The 14,628-nt window shown below is 36.8% G+C and overlaps 2 protein-coding genes across 2 annotated transcripts; one reads left to right on the top strand and one right to left on the bottom strand.

The window, feature by feature from the left end:
- The first annotated feature begins 6,964 nt into the window (after window positions 1–6,964).
- LOC119995513 lies at window positions 6,965–10,028 on the top strand. Its single transcript, XM_038842032.1, has 8 exons — window positions 6,965–7,444; window positions 7,605–7,622; window positions 7,826–8,083; window positions 8,187–8,534; window positions 8,610–9,170; window positions 9,253–9,348; window positions 9,430–9,803; window positions 9,887–10,028. The coding sequence occupies exons 1-8, from the start codon at window positions 6,965–6,967 to the stop codon at window positions 10,026–10,028; spliced, it is 2,277 nt and encodes a 758-aa protein (XP_038697960.1).
- Window positions 10,029–10,454: 426 nt separating this feature from the next.
- LOC119995512 lies at window positions 10,455–12,061 on the bottom strand. Its single transcript, XM_038842031.1, has 2 exons — window positions 10,837–12,061; window positions 10,455–10,603 (listed from the first exon to the last, which is right to left on the bottom strand). The coding sequence occupies exons 1-2, from the start codon at window positions 12,059–12,061 to the stop codon at window positions 10,455–10,457; spliced, it is 1,374 nt and encodes a 457-aa protein (XP_038697959.1).
- Between the last annotated feature and the right edge of the window lie 2,567 nt (window positions 12,062–14,628).

Genomic DNA, 14,628 nt, shown 5'->3' with positions numbered 1-14,628 from the left:
ATTGTTAACCTGAGTTTCCAATAGAGAGTTAGACTTAAACTTCCCTACAACTTTTGTCCATAAGTATCCATAATAGCCACATGTGAATGACACCTAGGAATGGTAATAAAATATTTCTATGTAGAGCCATATAAGCCAACATGTTCCCACATCTCTCTCCTGTAGTTTGTCCTTATCCAATTAATAAAGTTGTTTCTCTCTCATACTTTGTCAAATGCAATTGAATGCCTTGAATTGGAGATTGAAGCTATTTCTCTCTCCACTGTCTTCCTCATACTAGCTATTGACTTTTTTTTCTTTCTCTTGCTCATACTTTTTTCTCTCTCCTCCACGAGAGTTATAACAACGCCTAAATCAATGTATAAATATGATCACAATGATGTAATTAGAAATTATCAATGTGTAATTCCGAATTGAAATAATGTAATTATCCACCATTGTTTTGTAATCATCCAGACTGTTTATGAGATATAATTAAGACAGTATAATGTGTAATTATAAATTTCTACAGTGTAATTGGACTTGCAAATGTTGTAATTTTAATTAACTCGCAAGCACACGAATACAATTATAGCATAGGTATGCAATAGCGAGGTCGATCCCACGGAGATTTGTCAAGTAATTCCAATTTCTACTCAATTCGAATGTCTCGAGATAAAACTAAATTATTTCTGAAAATTAAAGAGAAGTTGTGTGAATTTGAAAATCGAGAAAGTGCAAGAATATTAGAAAGATTTAGGGTGTTTTCAATCAAGAGAATGCAAACTAGGACTTCGATTTCACCATAGCAATCCTACTCTATGTCTTATTTGGTTAAGATTCAATTCTCGTTTCTAAGGTTCGTTCTTATCTAAAATATGAAACGCCATTGATTGTGGTCAAGATCAACTATTCTTAAATTGTTATCTAGACATTGATTATGGTCAAGATTACAAACAAGAATGCATTGAGTACAAGAAGAACATCAAGAACCAAGAGTGTTTATGCATGGATCGTGCTTCAACAACATCTCATTCATTCACAAGAGCTATATCAAGTTTACCCATTGATCGTGGTGTAATCTTGTCTCAAACATGTATCTAAATAATGGTGATCATTCATTAAATCAACACATGATATTATGAAGCACAATGAATAAAACTAGAAACTTGAATTAGCAACGAATTAATTAAGACATAGAATAGTCATGCTAGGCTACATCGAATCCCTAGTAAAGAGTTTAGCCACACATAATATATAAAAACATCAACAATTCAAGAAATAACAACATCAAGAACTTAAGAAAAAGAACACCCTTTACAAAGTAAGCTTGGTGAAGAGGAGTCCCCTTTTAAGAACCTTGTTGCTTTCTTCTGTCCTAGTGATGTTGCTCTCAAATATCCTGCCCTTATGTGATGCTTGAGTCTTTCCCCTCGGTCTGCCCTCCCTTGCTGTGTATGCCAGCCCCTTTTATATCATCCTTGGTTAGGTTAAAGTCATCCATATGAAAGGAAACAATATAATCCTAGTACAATTAGAATCCTTTAGCTTCCTCTTGCATAAAGATTTCCTCCAGCTGAAATATTGAATCATAATAGTCAAAGATTCATTCAAATCATAAATTGATACTCTATTAGCTTCCTTCAAAGGCTGGAAACGTCCTTGGGCTTTCAAGAAGTCTCAAATCAATATTGTTAAGTATGAGCCCGGATTCCTGATTTTCTGGACTGCGCAGTCCGTATTCAAACTGTCTTAACTTTGTCCACAAAACTCGGAATCACAAACTGTAAAATTCTTCAGAAACTAGACTTCCATATCTTTTCAACGGTATATGATCTCAAAGGATTTATGGTGACCTTCACAAGTGGGCTGGACTGAACAGTGGCAGATTTTGCTGAAATTACCAAGACTCGCATGTACATGTCCAATAACATTGTCAAAATTGCCATTGACATAATTCATCGTCTAGGATTCGATTAACTGAAATGCAAACAAAAATAACGTAAAACACCCAAGTTTGACTTGAAAACAAAGCAATAAGTTAAGAAAGAGAGGTATAAAACAATGTAATTTTGTAGTCATCAGCAAACAATGTAATTACATATATATTGTCAAGGGCATCAAAATAGAAAACAAATTGGATTCACATTGATATTTATATGTTTTGAACTCAGTCTTTTTGATGATTCTATATATTGTTATATAATTTTGAGAAGACAATTTTTAATTATGATATTAGAGCAATATATTGTGAACTGTGTAAGTATGACCACAATAATGTAATTATACATTGGAATAATACAATTATTCATTGTTGTTTTGTAATTAAAAATTATCAATGTAATTACGCATTAGAATAATGTAATTAGAAAATATCAATATGTAATTATGCATTTGAATAATGTAATTATTCACTTTGAATAGAGCTTTGAACGTTCAAAGAAACAGGAGAGCACCCCAACCAACTTTGAGGTAAAAACAACACAAGCACCAAAGACAAACAAATCCACAACATGAAAGACCCCAAACACCAAAGCCACAATATGGAAGACCCCAAACAACAAACGAAATAGCTGAAGCCGCCCTTGCAAATAAGAACTGCGACTGACAAGCCAAGAAAGAACAATAGCGACCCACAAACCTAAACAAACCAAGTTATGAAGATATGACTGTCTCATTTTATACAAGTCCTAATTACATTATTTCGGTTGATAATTACACAACATCTGACCTTGATTAAATTGTTTAGATTGATAATCACACAATATCTGGCCTCCAATTTACAAATCAATTCCCAAAGAAAATCAAATTTTTGTAAACAAAACCAAAATCTTCACTCTACAAAATCAAAGGTTTTCACTCTTCTTAGTGATAATCCTAAATAAAATCAAATTTTTTAGAAATTTGACACTCTCTTCCCTTGCTTTAAAAGGTCTCACCTTTATAAATCTTCAAGACCACCACCAAGCTCCACTAGTGCTTCTCCACAACTTCCTTATCACCATCTAACAGTAGTGTCATTATCTTCCTTGTCACCAGATCTACGACATCGTCTACAAAATATGAAGAGAGAGAGATGTTGTAGGTGGAGAGTGGTTGGAGAGAGAGAAATGTTGCAGAGAGAGAATGGAAAGAGGGAGAGAAGAGAGAGAAGTGAAAGAGTGTTACGCACATCCCATATCGATTAGATATAGGTGTGCAGTTATAAATATAAGGGGGTCCAACTCCCTTAACAATTAGCAACGGTTTTCCTAATGGACGGGCTTGCAGGGGGCTGTCGTAGGATTGGCTTCCTGAGCCCATTGTGGGGCGGGCTTGGGAGGATAAATTCATGAGGGCTTTGACCCAAAGTGGACAAACTACTAATTGTTGAGGTGTGAAAGGTTGTTCATATCATTTGGTATCGGAGCCTCTCATTTGGGCGCTTGTGGGCCTGTGTGTAGTGCCCTCGTCCAAAAGGGCCTGGACCTGGTCAACGTAGTGTAAAGGGCTACTGTGGATCTGGGCCATGGGCCTGGTGCCTACAGAGTGCAGCTAACGCGGGCGTCAGTTTGGAACAGCGAGGGAATGTTACGCACATCCCACATCGGTTAGATGTGGGTGTGAAGTTATAAATATAAGGGGGTCCAACTCCCTTAACAATTAACAATGGTTTTCCTAATGGTATGGTCACGAGCCCGAACTCAAGCCTGCAGGGGGCTGTTGTTGGACCGGCTTCCTGGGCCCATTATGGGGTGGGCTTGGGAGGACAAATCCGTGAGGGCCTTGGCCCAAAACGGACAAACTGCTAATTGTGAGGTGGGAATGGTTGTTCGTATCAGAGAGACATGAGAGAAGTATGTCTCTCTTTTTGATTTCTATGGATTCATTTTTGTATTGGGTTTTGTTCTCAGACCCCACTCATTTTGTTTCTCAATTTTTTTATCATTTTGAATTTTCCATGTTATGTCAGTGTGTACATGTGGTATGCCACCTGTGTCTATAGACATTTATCTATGTTTGGTTATGTATGACTAGTGATGCCGTTTTATTTTTCGGTCCCGCTAGTTGTACATAGAATATATGTACATAATGGTACATAACACATGTGGCATGCCACATGTGTTGATGACAAAGCAAATTCGAATTTCAAAAAAAATTAAAATTAAAAATGGATATGCATTTTTCTCACTTGTTTTAATTTTTTCTTTATTTAACCGAACTTCAAAACGTTTTATCTCTCAAAATACATGTTCGATTTCCACAAAAATTACATATTCGTAATCAGCATGTAAAACTTTTTTCAGCAAGACCCATTGTCGATATGTTTCGCTTGATCGTTCTTAATTACACTTTTCTTGTGAACAATGTAATAAGATCTGAAACAATTAAATCACGAACATATATTACATTGTTTTAGTTTCTTATTACATTTTTCAAACATTTTATTATATTATTTAAGTCTTTTATTACATTATTTTCTCATTGAACCATACTTATATCACATTGTTTTTAGAGGAACGTCCAAATTGTCCGTGGGAAGCTTAACTCATCGAAATCGAGCTCATGTTAGTGAGACAAGTCGAAATCTGCTCCCCCTGTTTAAACAAAATTAAAATTAATAAAACTTCCACATTTCACCCATAACACACTATTACATTGTTTAAGCCTCTTATTACATTATTTCGGCATCTTATTACATTGTTTAAACCCATTGTTACGTTGTTTCAGCCTCTTATTACATTATATCAGCATCTTATTACATTGTTTTCGATCAACCCATACCTTGATTACGTTGGTTCAGCCTCTTATTATTATTTTTATCAACACATACATTTATTAAATTGTTATAGCCTCTTATAACATTGTTTCAACATCTTATTACATTGTTTTAACCTTTTATTATTTGATAATTGTGGGTTCACAAAACTTTTGTCATATTTTCTACTCACCACCATTGAAGCACATGACAACGACTAAAATGTCATTAATGACTTGAATATTGCATGACAAATTCGGCATGTAAAGGAAAGAACATTGTTTCATCCTATTGTTACATTACGTAAAGATGAATTACATTGTTCGTAATTTCTATTACATTGTTTCATCCTATTATTACATTGTTTATGCGTCTTATTACATTGTTTCACTCACCAAAGACAAACAAAGTTCCCATATTGACTTAAAAAAATTGTCAGGATTGAAAAATGCAAAGATCCGAACTCTAATGAGCAATGGGTATAAAAGAAAAATAAAAAGTGAGCACATTCAGAGAAACCTAAATAAGCAACCTCATGTCCCAAAAGGACGTGATTGAGAAGTCATTGAACATCACAACCTGTTGGATGGACAAATTCACTTGGAGAAGATGTGCAATTGCATATGCGCGATGAACAAGAACATGACCGACATCGATATTGCTCATGAGATGCTAAAGATGAAAAATAAGAAGTTAAAGGAGGAGGAAGAAAAGGATGTGGACGGAATTGTGTGGCCGGAGTAGTTGTTGGCAGGGGACAGCGGATGGGAGCAGAAATCATAGGATTGTTGTAGCCACCAGTAGAGGAGAGAGTTTGAAATGGAATCTAAAAGCTCTAGATCTGATTTTATTAATTGGGGAGGATAAGGAGAGAGAAGTGGTAACTTGAAAGTTATTCAAATTGTTTTTTTCAAAATAATTTATATGGGATATTAAGTTGGCATGCCACATAGACTATGTACACTTATGTAAAAAATCATATCATTTCCCTTTATTTTTTGGTATGATCAAAGAAGAAGTTTAAAGGGGGCGATAGTACGGAAGACGAGGAGACCAATCTTTTGTTGTAATAAACAAGACGAGTCTCTCTATTTTTTCAAGGGACTGTTTTTGCCTTATCAAGGGGGAATTTTGTAAAAATGACCTTCTCAAAAAGTCAAACCAGAGAAATGACCCATTTTTGTATAAACCGCAAAAATGACCTAGTTTTATATTGCAAAGACCAAATTGTCCTTAGAAAACATAACCCACCATTTGGCTTTTCCCCTTCCCACAAAAACCCACTTCTTTCAAACTCATTTTGCTCGACGGGCTGCTTGACGCTTACCGTACAACTTCCGATCATCAGTTTTCGGCAACAGATAAGGGATTTTTCCCCCCCTGAGGTTAGTATCTTACTGGCTCAGTTTTCTGGCTAACATATACTCGATTTTAACTTGGTATTACACGAAAAAGTTTGCATTTTGGTACAAACCTGTGGCCGGCTTGGGTTTTTGGTGAAACTCTGTTTAATTGGGTGACATTATGGGTGAAGTCTTGGGTTTTTGGTGGTTCTTGCATGCAAGTGGTCGGACATTATGTGTGTTCCAGTATTCTTAACTTTGTAGTCGAGCATGTATGTTTTGTGGTCGAGCATAATTATTGTGTAGGTCGAGCATTAGTCGAGCAGTTTTATTTAGGTCGGGCATTATGTGTGTTCCAATATTCTTAACTTTGTAGTCGAGCATAGCATAATTGTTGTAGTCGAGCTTAATTGTTGTGTAGGTCGAGCATTAGTCGAGTAGTTTTATTTAGGGTCGGGCATTATGTGTGTTCTCCAGTATTCTTAACTTTGTAGTCGAGCATAGCATAATTGTTGTAGTAGAGCTTAATTGTTGTGTAGGTCGAGCATTAGTCGAGCATAGCAGAATTGTTGTAGTCGAGCATTTAATGTTGTTAATTTTATGTGGTCGACCATTTGTATGAAACTGTGGGATCATTTTTATTTTTGTGGTCGAGCAAATGTGTTTTTTTGGTCGAGTATTATGATTGAAGTCAATATTAATTTGGTTATTGTATTTCTTTTCAGATAGACAATTTTTCAAAGAAATGGATTACATGATTGAAATGAAAAATCATTTCCCAGGTAAGGTTAGTGTTTTTTCAAATATATCTGAATCCATAAGCAAAATCAAAAGGAAGCTTAGTGAGGATCAACTGGAGATGTTTAGGAGAACATGCTTTGGCATGTTTCTGGATGTGGGGCACATGAATTTCTCTGGCCAGTTGGTACATCAAGCTCTACTACGACAAGTTGTAACCTCTGCTAAAGAAGAATCTGGTGTGATATTATTCAGGTTCAAATTTGCTGGAAAGAGGGCAACATTTTCTATTACTGAATTTGCTCTTATCATTGGTTTGTTATGTGGTGATGTCCCTCCCCTGTCTAGCTTGATTGACACTTCTGTGCATAGGATTAGGGACTTGTATTTTGGTGGAAATAAGAGCATTGGTAGAAATAAGTTAGATGAAGTTTTCATGAGTTGTGATCCTGAACCTGGAAAGGAAGAAGATGTGTTGAAGCTAGCTCTGGTATATTTTTTGGAGTCTGTTTTACTGCCTAGGGAGCGTAGTAGGAATATAGATATCCAGTGGTTGCAATTGGTTGATAATGTTAATGTGTTTAATAAGTATCCATGGGGATCTGTGAGCTATGCACGTACTGCAAAGTCTCTTGCATCTGTCATGGTAGGTCGTGCTGAAAAATTTTAAAAAAGATCGACAAAGATGGAAAAGTACAGCATATATGGATTCCCGCTAGTACTTCAGGTAGTACTTAAATTATTTTGAAATGAGTTTATGCTTTGTTTGTTGTGAATATATCTCTGAAAAATAATGTTGTTTGCAGATATGGCTTTATGAAGCGGTGCCACGCATCGGTATGTCTTACGCAAACGTGAGGGAAGAAAACCAGTTTCCCCGAATATTGAACTAGAGCAGCACTGCCACTCCAGAATCTAATGCTATTGTCTCCAATATTTTTGATATGAAAAAGGTATATATTGCATGGTATATATTGCATGATATATATATATATATATTAATGTTTTCCATGCTTATTTGTTACAGCTAGAAGTGCATGATACGCTTGTCCCTACTGATTTAGAGTTAGGGCAGGAATATTTGAGTAGTATTGGGAGCCCCAAGTTAAAGGAGATGACCAATGTTGTGGGGAGCTCCAAGACAAAGAAAAAGAGCTCAAAGAAGAAGAGCAATGTAGCGGCTGAGAGCAATGTTGTTGTGGATGCGTTTGAGAATTTGTTTGGAGATGAGGACAATAATCGCCACAACCCTGAGATTGAGCGAGAGGATGATCCAATGGGAAGAGTAAGTTTATTCTTTGTTTTTGATTTTTTTTTGTGGTCGGACATTAATTCTTTGTTTTGTTCTTAGATTAATTCATTTGTTCACATTTTTTTTCATTGTGCAGGTTATTGAGAAGTTACTTGGGATGAAAAAGGTGTTGATTGAGCAGAAAAAAATAAATAGGTTGGTGAGGAATGAGGTTACAACTTATTTTGATGCATTTTTCCAATCTGTGGAGGATAATATGAAGACACTAGTGGAATTTAGAATAGGAACTAACATGGAGGTGGATGATGAGGTTCTAAGTGATGAGATTGAACCTCAAAACAAGGGGATGGAGAATAAGGAGAATGATGTGAAGGAGGAGGAGGATAAGGTGGAGGAAAATGAGGAAAAGGTGGAAAATGAGAAGAAGGAGGATGACGTAGTTCAAGTAAAAGAGAACGAGGAGAAGGAGCCGGAGCAGGAGGAGGTGGAGGAGGAGAAGGTGGAGAAGGAAGAAGTTGGAGTTCAAGTAAAAGAGAATGAGGAGAAGGAGGAGAATAAGGAGGAGGAGGAGGAGGTGGAGAAGGAAGAAGCTGGAGTTCAAATAAAGGAGAATGAGGAGAAGAAGGAAAAGGATGAGAATGAGGAGGCTGTAGTTGGAAGAAATGATGCGGAGTTGTCAAGTATGGAGCTGGAAGCTGTGGATGAACTATTAGAGCTTTCAAAGCATCGATTTACACCAGAGAAGATAAACAAGGACTCTGAAGGAGTGGAGGAGATTAGAGAGTCTCAGTTTCCCACAGCTACACCAGGTGGGACACGCAAATATACCAGAAATAAGAATAAGCGTGCGAAGAGGCCTGGACCACAAACGAAAACACCATTTACCTCCCCCAGCTTCAAGAGGAGGAAACTTATGGTGGAAAATGAGACAGTTAATCCATTGACAGATGCTCCAATATTACAGTTGAAGCGAGCGTATCCAAAGGAATGGGCACGCGATTTACTTGCTTTCATGAAAGATAATACACTTGAAAGTAAGTTGATAAGTTGGGAGCCATGTCAAGTAGACAAGAATTGGTTTGTGGATGCCATCAGACCAGAAACCTGGTTATCAGACAATGTAATTATTATGTACTGAAGATTTTTATTTTGAAAAGATATATGATGAAAATTTCTTTAACATATTCATAATCTTTATGTAGCACCTTGATGTGGCAATGTACCATATTCGTAGAAGGATTGCCAATAACCCTGAAGTTTTTAAGAAGAAGTCTGCAGTGCTCGGCAGTTTTTTCTTTGTAAGTATATTTCCAACTAGTTAGACCATAACTTTTGTAAAGTATATCAATAGCTACTTTAACCTATTACAAACTGAACAGGTCCGGGTTATGCAAGCTTTCATACTTTTCAATGAAAGCAAGGATTGTTCTTGGGACAATGATAATCTGATTTTGGACTATGTAATAGGAGAGAGTCCAGTGAAATCTGTGTCTTGGTCTAACGTAGACTACGTTTACTTCCCTGCCAACTTCAACAATGCACATTGGGTGGCTGTAGAGATGATCTTGGGGGAAAGACAGATTAACGTGTATGACTCGCTTACAAGCTGCACAAAAATTCCAAAATTTAGTGAATTAATGCAACCCTTGAAGTTGATGATGCCATACATATTAAGAGCAGCTGCGTTAAATGATGAAAATCTCTCTCCCTGGAAACTTAAAAGGGTATCGTCCTGCCCTCAGCAAAATAATGGGTAAGTTAAGTTCAAATTCTGTGTGTAATTGTAGTCCATGTTACATGAGTTAGTTAGGACATTAACATATTTTTTTATAACAGAGGAGATTGTGGCATGTTCACCATCAAGTTCATTGAAGTATTAACTGCAAGCATGCCAGTTAGTCTGATAACTCAAGAGGACATGGTATTCTACAGGAAAAAGTTCACTATGGAGGCATGGGACGGAGAATTTTTAATGTAGATATGCTTTATATTCATGGTCGAGAAACTTTTTTTGTCAGTCGAGCATGTATATTTTGCCAGTTTTTGTGAATAGTATATGAAAAAGTCTGATTTTAATGTAGTCGAGCTTATATTTACTTAGTCGAGCATGTATGTTCCGTAGTCGAGCATGTATTGTCTTAGTCGAGCATTTGTTGTCTTTAGCCGAACATTTGTTTTTTTTAGTCGAGCATGTATTAAAGTAGTCGAGCTTATATTTACTTAGTCGAGCATGTATGTTCTGTAGTCGAGCATGTATTGTCTTTGTCGAGCATTTGTTTTCTTTAGTCGATCATTTTTTAATGTAGTCAAGCATCTATGATCTTTAGTCGAGCATTTGTTTTCTTTAGTCGAGCATTTATTTTCTTTAGTCGAGTATTTTTTAAAGTAGTCGAGCATCTGTTTTCTATAGTTGATCATCTGTTTTCTTTAGTCGAGTATTGATGTTCTGTAGTCGATCATCTGTTTTCTTTAGCCGAGCATTCATGTTCTTTAGTCGAGCATGTATTTTCTTAGTCACACATATGTTTTCTTTAGTCAAGCATTTGTTCACACCTGCCCAGTTAACATGCACAAACTTATTCAATAAAAAACATGCACAAACCTGTACAATTACATACTTATACTTATTGAGAAGTGAATAAAATGAAGTCATAAATATGGAGTTATTATTATCAAAGCAAGAAATATAAAATACATTATGTTACACAGAAATTATTAAATTCTTCATGTTGGATGCAACGATATTGGCTCCTTGCAAGTTTGACGATTATGTCCATGTTGCTTACATCGTCCACAAAGTCTAACTGCCACTGTTTCACCAGCTGATAGTATTCTTCGCTCTCTTGGTCTCCCTCTCGATCGTCTTGTATCTGGCGGTAATAAAACTCTATCTTGGCTTGCTATGCGTTGATTTTCAAGAGATACTGTGTATATCAGTTCTGCATAAGCCACCATAATAGCTTCATTGGTGTAATACCGTGAACACAAAGAATGTACAGTGACATTTCTAAATCGACAAGCAGCCAATGCATGAATGCACGACAATTGTTGCATTTGAAACTTTCTGCACGTGCATGTTTTGTCATGAAAGTTCACCTCGCCATCTTCGAAGCCATCCTGTACATAGAACTCGATATGACTTATTGGTTCAACCAACATACGTAAAGCCCTTTCATTTCGCTTTGTCATTTTTTTCTCAACCTTCTTGCACAATTGGGACGTTATGGATGCCGCTTTTGTACGACGCTCATGAAGCCACCTTTGAATTAAGGATCTCAATTGCTCAACCAACGCTGTTATTGGAAGACCCCGCACATCACGTAGTGCATCATTCATACTTTCTGCAATGTTGGTAGTGAGTATACTATACCTATATCCGGGAAAATGTGCACGAGACCACTTATCGAATCCGGCATCCTCTAGATATTTATATGCCTTGCCACCTTCAAAAGCACGGATCTGTGTCATTAGATGTTCAAAATCTGAAATACGGTAAGCCTTTGTTACCTTAAAATATATGGGAAACACGACATCATCAATTTTTTTGGCCTTCATGTTCTGTTTGACATGGTGCATGCAGTGCCCATGATAAGATTCCGGAAATACAAGTGAAACACCTCTCTCAATACTTTTATGCCTATCCGATATCAATGATAGTTTTGAGAAATCTTCAAGTGCAAGTGCAACTCGCAATTTCTCGAAAAACCATTCCCAAGATGCATTATTCTCTGAATCTCCAATCCCAAAAGCCACTGGATAAATTTTCTTGTTGTCATCTTGAGCAGCGGCAACAAAGAGCGTGCCCATGTACTTGCCCCTTAGGTGAGTACCATCAACGGCGATGACAGGTCGCATTGCACTCTGAAATCCTCGTAACGAAGCATCGAGAGCCATGAAAAAATATTTAACCTTTTTCTCGTGATCGGACTCTATATAAGTTATCGAACCAGGATTATTCTTCTCTAACTCGGCACAATAGTGTGGCAAGTAAGAAAAGGAATCTTCAGGCATCCCTCACACGGATTCCAAGGCAGCTTCCCTAGCCCTCCAAGCTTTATCATAGCTAATATTAACACCAAATTCCTGCCGCACATCCTGTATTATGTCTTTTGGTCGGTAAATACGACCAACACCATTATATTTTGACTTAATGCATTCTCCAATAACCTTTCCTGATGCTTGCATATGACTTCGATTAATAAAGTCCAAAGAGCATTTGTGATTGTCATTGAGCCTCGTCACCTTAAACAACTCCGAATCCTTAACTCTTATCGATCGCATACGCCACTCGCACCCTTTAGCAGCACATTGAATCATAAAAAGAGTTTTGGTTGACTTAATAACGCGGAATTGGAAGTTCTTGCTCATAGCATACATAGCAATATATTTTTGTAACTCTTTTTTGTCTGAATAAATCTGCCCAATCGCAACTTTACCACCCCAATAGCTATTGCTACTATTACTCCCAACAAAGTTTGACGTGCCAAGCGAATTTGAGCCAATGTTATTGTTGCTAGGAGGCCTATCCGCTAAGTTACTGCCCGCACATGGAGGCGGGTGTCGATGAAGTACCGAACTTTCAATCCCATTATTATTCATTTGAAAGTCATCAACCTCAATACTTTTTTGATAGTCATCAGCCCCATCATCAATATCTGCAATATCTTTATCATATTGGCTAAAACCACATTCATTAAAACCCATGCATTCGGCTTGCGGACTAATCGGATCGTCGTCAGAATCAACATGTGAAGGTAATTCATTGCCACATTGTCGCGACTGCTGCGTATTAGGAACAAAGCCCACATCTTGTGAATGAAATTGTTCCCGCTGAGGAGGAACGAAACTTACATCTTGAGAAATAAACTCTCTCTGATGAATTGTTACACAAAGTGGAGTTCTAGGTCTTCGAGGATCATCATTTTGCCTAAGAAAGAATTGCAAGTCACGGTCGTTGCACAGCACCATCGGTTCCATATCAAAATGTGTATTATAAGCAAATTTCATCAACAATTCACTAGCACTACGATCCACTTCAATCAACTCATATATCAAATCCACAAATTCTACAAAAGAAATTGTTTCGGACACTATTACACCTTGGCTCTTCCCACCTTTGTATTTGCAAATCCCTTGACAAATTTCCCATTGGCCACCATAGAGGATCACAAAATCAATAGACGTCATTCCTGAAAATAACAAAAAACAAAAAAAAAAGTATAATAATTTGCTCAACCATAAAAACTTAAATGCTCGCTCGACCATAAACAACTTTGCTCGACCATAAACAACTTTGATCGACCAAACAACACAAATGCTCGACCATAAACAACTTTACTCGACCATAAACAACTTTGCTCAACCAAAAAACACAAATGCTCGACCATAAACAACTTTACTCGACCATAAAAACACAAATGCTCGCCCATAATACAACTTTGCTCGACCATGAAAACATAAATGCTCAACCATAAAAACACAAATGCTCGACTACATATATATTTGTTCGACTACAAACTCAATATGCTTGACTACACAGATGCTATGAGTAGATAATGAGTTCGTTCATAACTTCATATGCACTTGAGAAACATATGCAACAAAATTACTCGGAATATAGATGTACTCACCTGTCAAAAGTGATATGAAATGTTCACCAACGAACCTCTCTTCAGACTTGCGATAACGAAGATCACAAGTTACTCAGAACCCGAACCCGATCCCGATCTGGATCTGGCTTTTTCGAGCTCTATAGAACAAATAAGATGATGAGAAGTAGCCGATCAAGTGCAGATAAGATGATGAGAAATAGCCGTTAGGAGGGTTATGTGTATTATGGTATTGTGAGTGGAAGAAAAGATATTTCAACATTAGGGGTATTTGGGTCAAAAAAAATACAAGGTAGATCATTTTTACGATTTATTAAAAAGTGGGTCATTTATCTGATTTGACTTTTTGAGAAGGTCATTTTTACAAAATTCCCTTATCAAGGAAGTAATAGTTCATTTTTCTCACAAAAGGAAATAAGAAAAACGCAAGTAGTTCATTTCCTCTTCCGATAAAAGCTCCTACGAAAGAATGTGAAAATGCATCTCTCTTTCTTCTAATGCATGTACTGGGATTCCTCACTTTGTTGCCTTTCTTAAGTTCCCTTTGTTTGTAGCTAAGAAAGTTTATTCCTTTTCTCTCTTTTAACTCCATTCCTCTACTTGTGTTTGTGCGTTTTGGGGGTTTAAACTGAAATGGGTTTTTGGTATTTGGTGCAGAGAAAGAGAGAAACTTGAAAAGACTGTATCTTTTGTGGAGTACTGGAAATATAGATGGGGAAGGGTCAAGAAAGAACAGAACAATCCTCAATGACCATGGCTTCACTGATACTGTGTTTTCTTGGTCTCTGGAGCAAATTTTCAATGAAAATCTTTACAGAGACAAGGTTTTCTTCAAACTCCATTATCATTATTGTTTATCCCATGTTCGTTAAAAATACTCTAATGGCGTCATTTCTCAACTAAATGAAACACATTAACAGTTGGTAAATTCAATAGCTTCTTGTTCCAGTAGTTAATGCTCTATCTCGT

Source organism: Tripterygium wilfordii, chromosome 3, assembly GCF_013401445.1.
Source record: "Tripterygium wilfordii isolate XIE 37 chromosome 3, ASM1340144v1, whole genome shotgun sequence".
In the NCBI taxonomy this organism is placed as follows: domain Eukaryota; kingdom Viridiplantae; phylum Streptophyta; class Magnoliopsida; order Celastrales; family Celastraceae; genus Tripterygium; species Tripterygium wilfordii.
This window is presented reverse-complemented; position numbering and strand designations above follow the sequence as displayed.

What these genes read in the sequence shown, in the direction of transcription:
- LOC119995513 (XM_038842032.1), top strand. Translation starts at nt 6,965, where the DNA reads ATGAATTTCTCTGGCCAGTTGGTACATCAAGCTCTACTACGACAAGTT. An exon ending in AGGAGCCGGAGCAGGAGGAG is followed by an intron (nt 8,535 to 8,609) that starts GTGGAGGAGGAG and finishes GAGGAGAATAAG; the next exon opens with GAGGAGGAGGAGGAGGTGGA. An exon ending in TGCTCGGCAGTTTTTTCTTT is followed by an intron (nt 9,349 to 9,429) that starts GTAAGTATATTT and finishes CAAACTGAACAG; the next exon opens with GTCCGGGTTATGCAAGCTTT.
- LOC119995512 (XM_038842031.1), bottom strand. Translation starts at nt 12,061, where the DNA reads ATGCCTGAAGATTCCTTTTCTTACTTGCCACACTATTGTGCCGAGTTA. An exon ending in AGTTAGACTTTGTGGACGAT is followed by an intron (nt 10,604 to 10,836) that starts GTAAGCAACATG and finishes TTAACTGGGCAG; the next exon opens with GTGTGAACAAATGCTTGACT.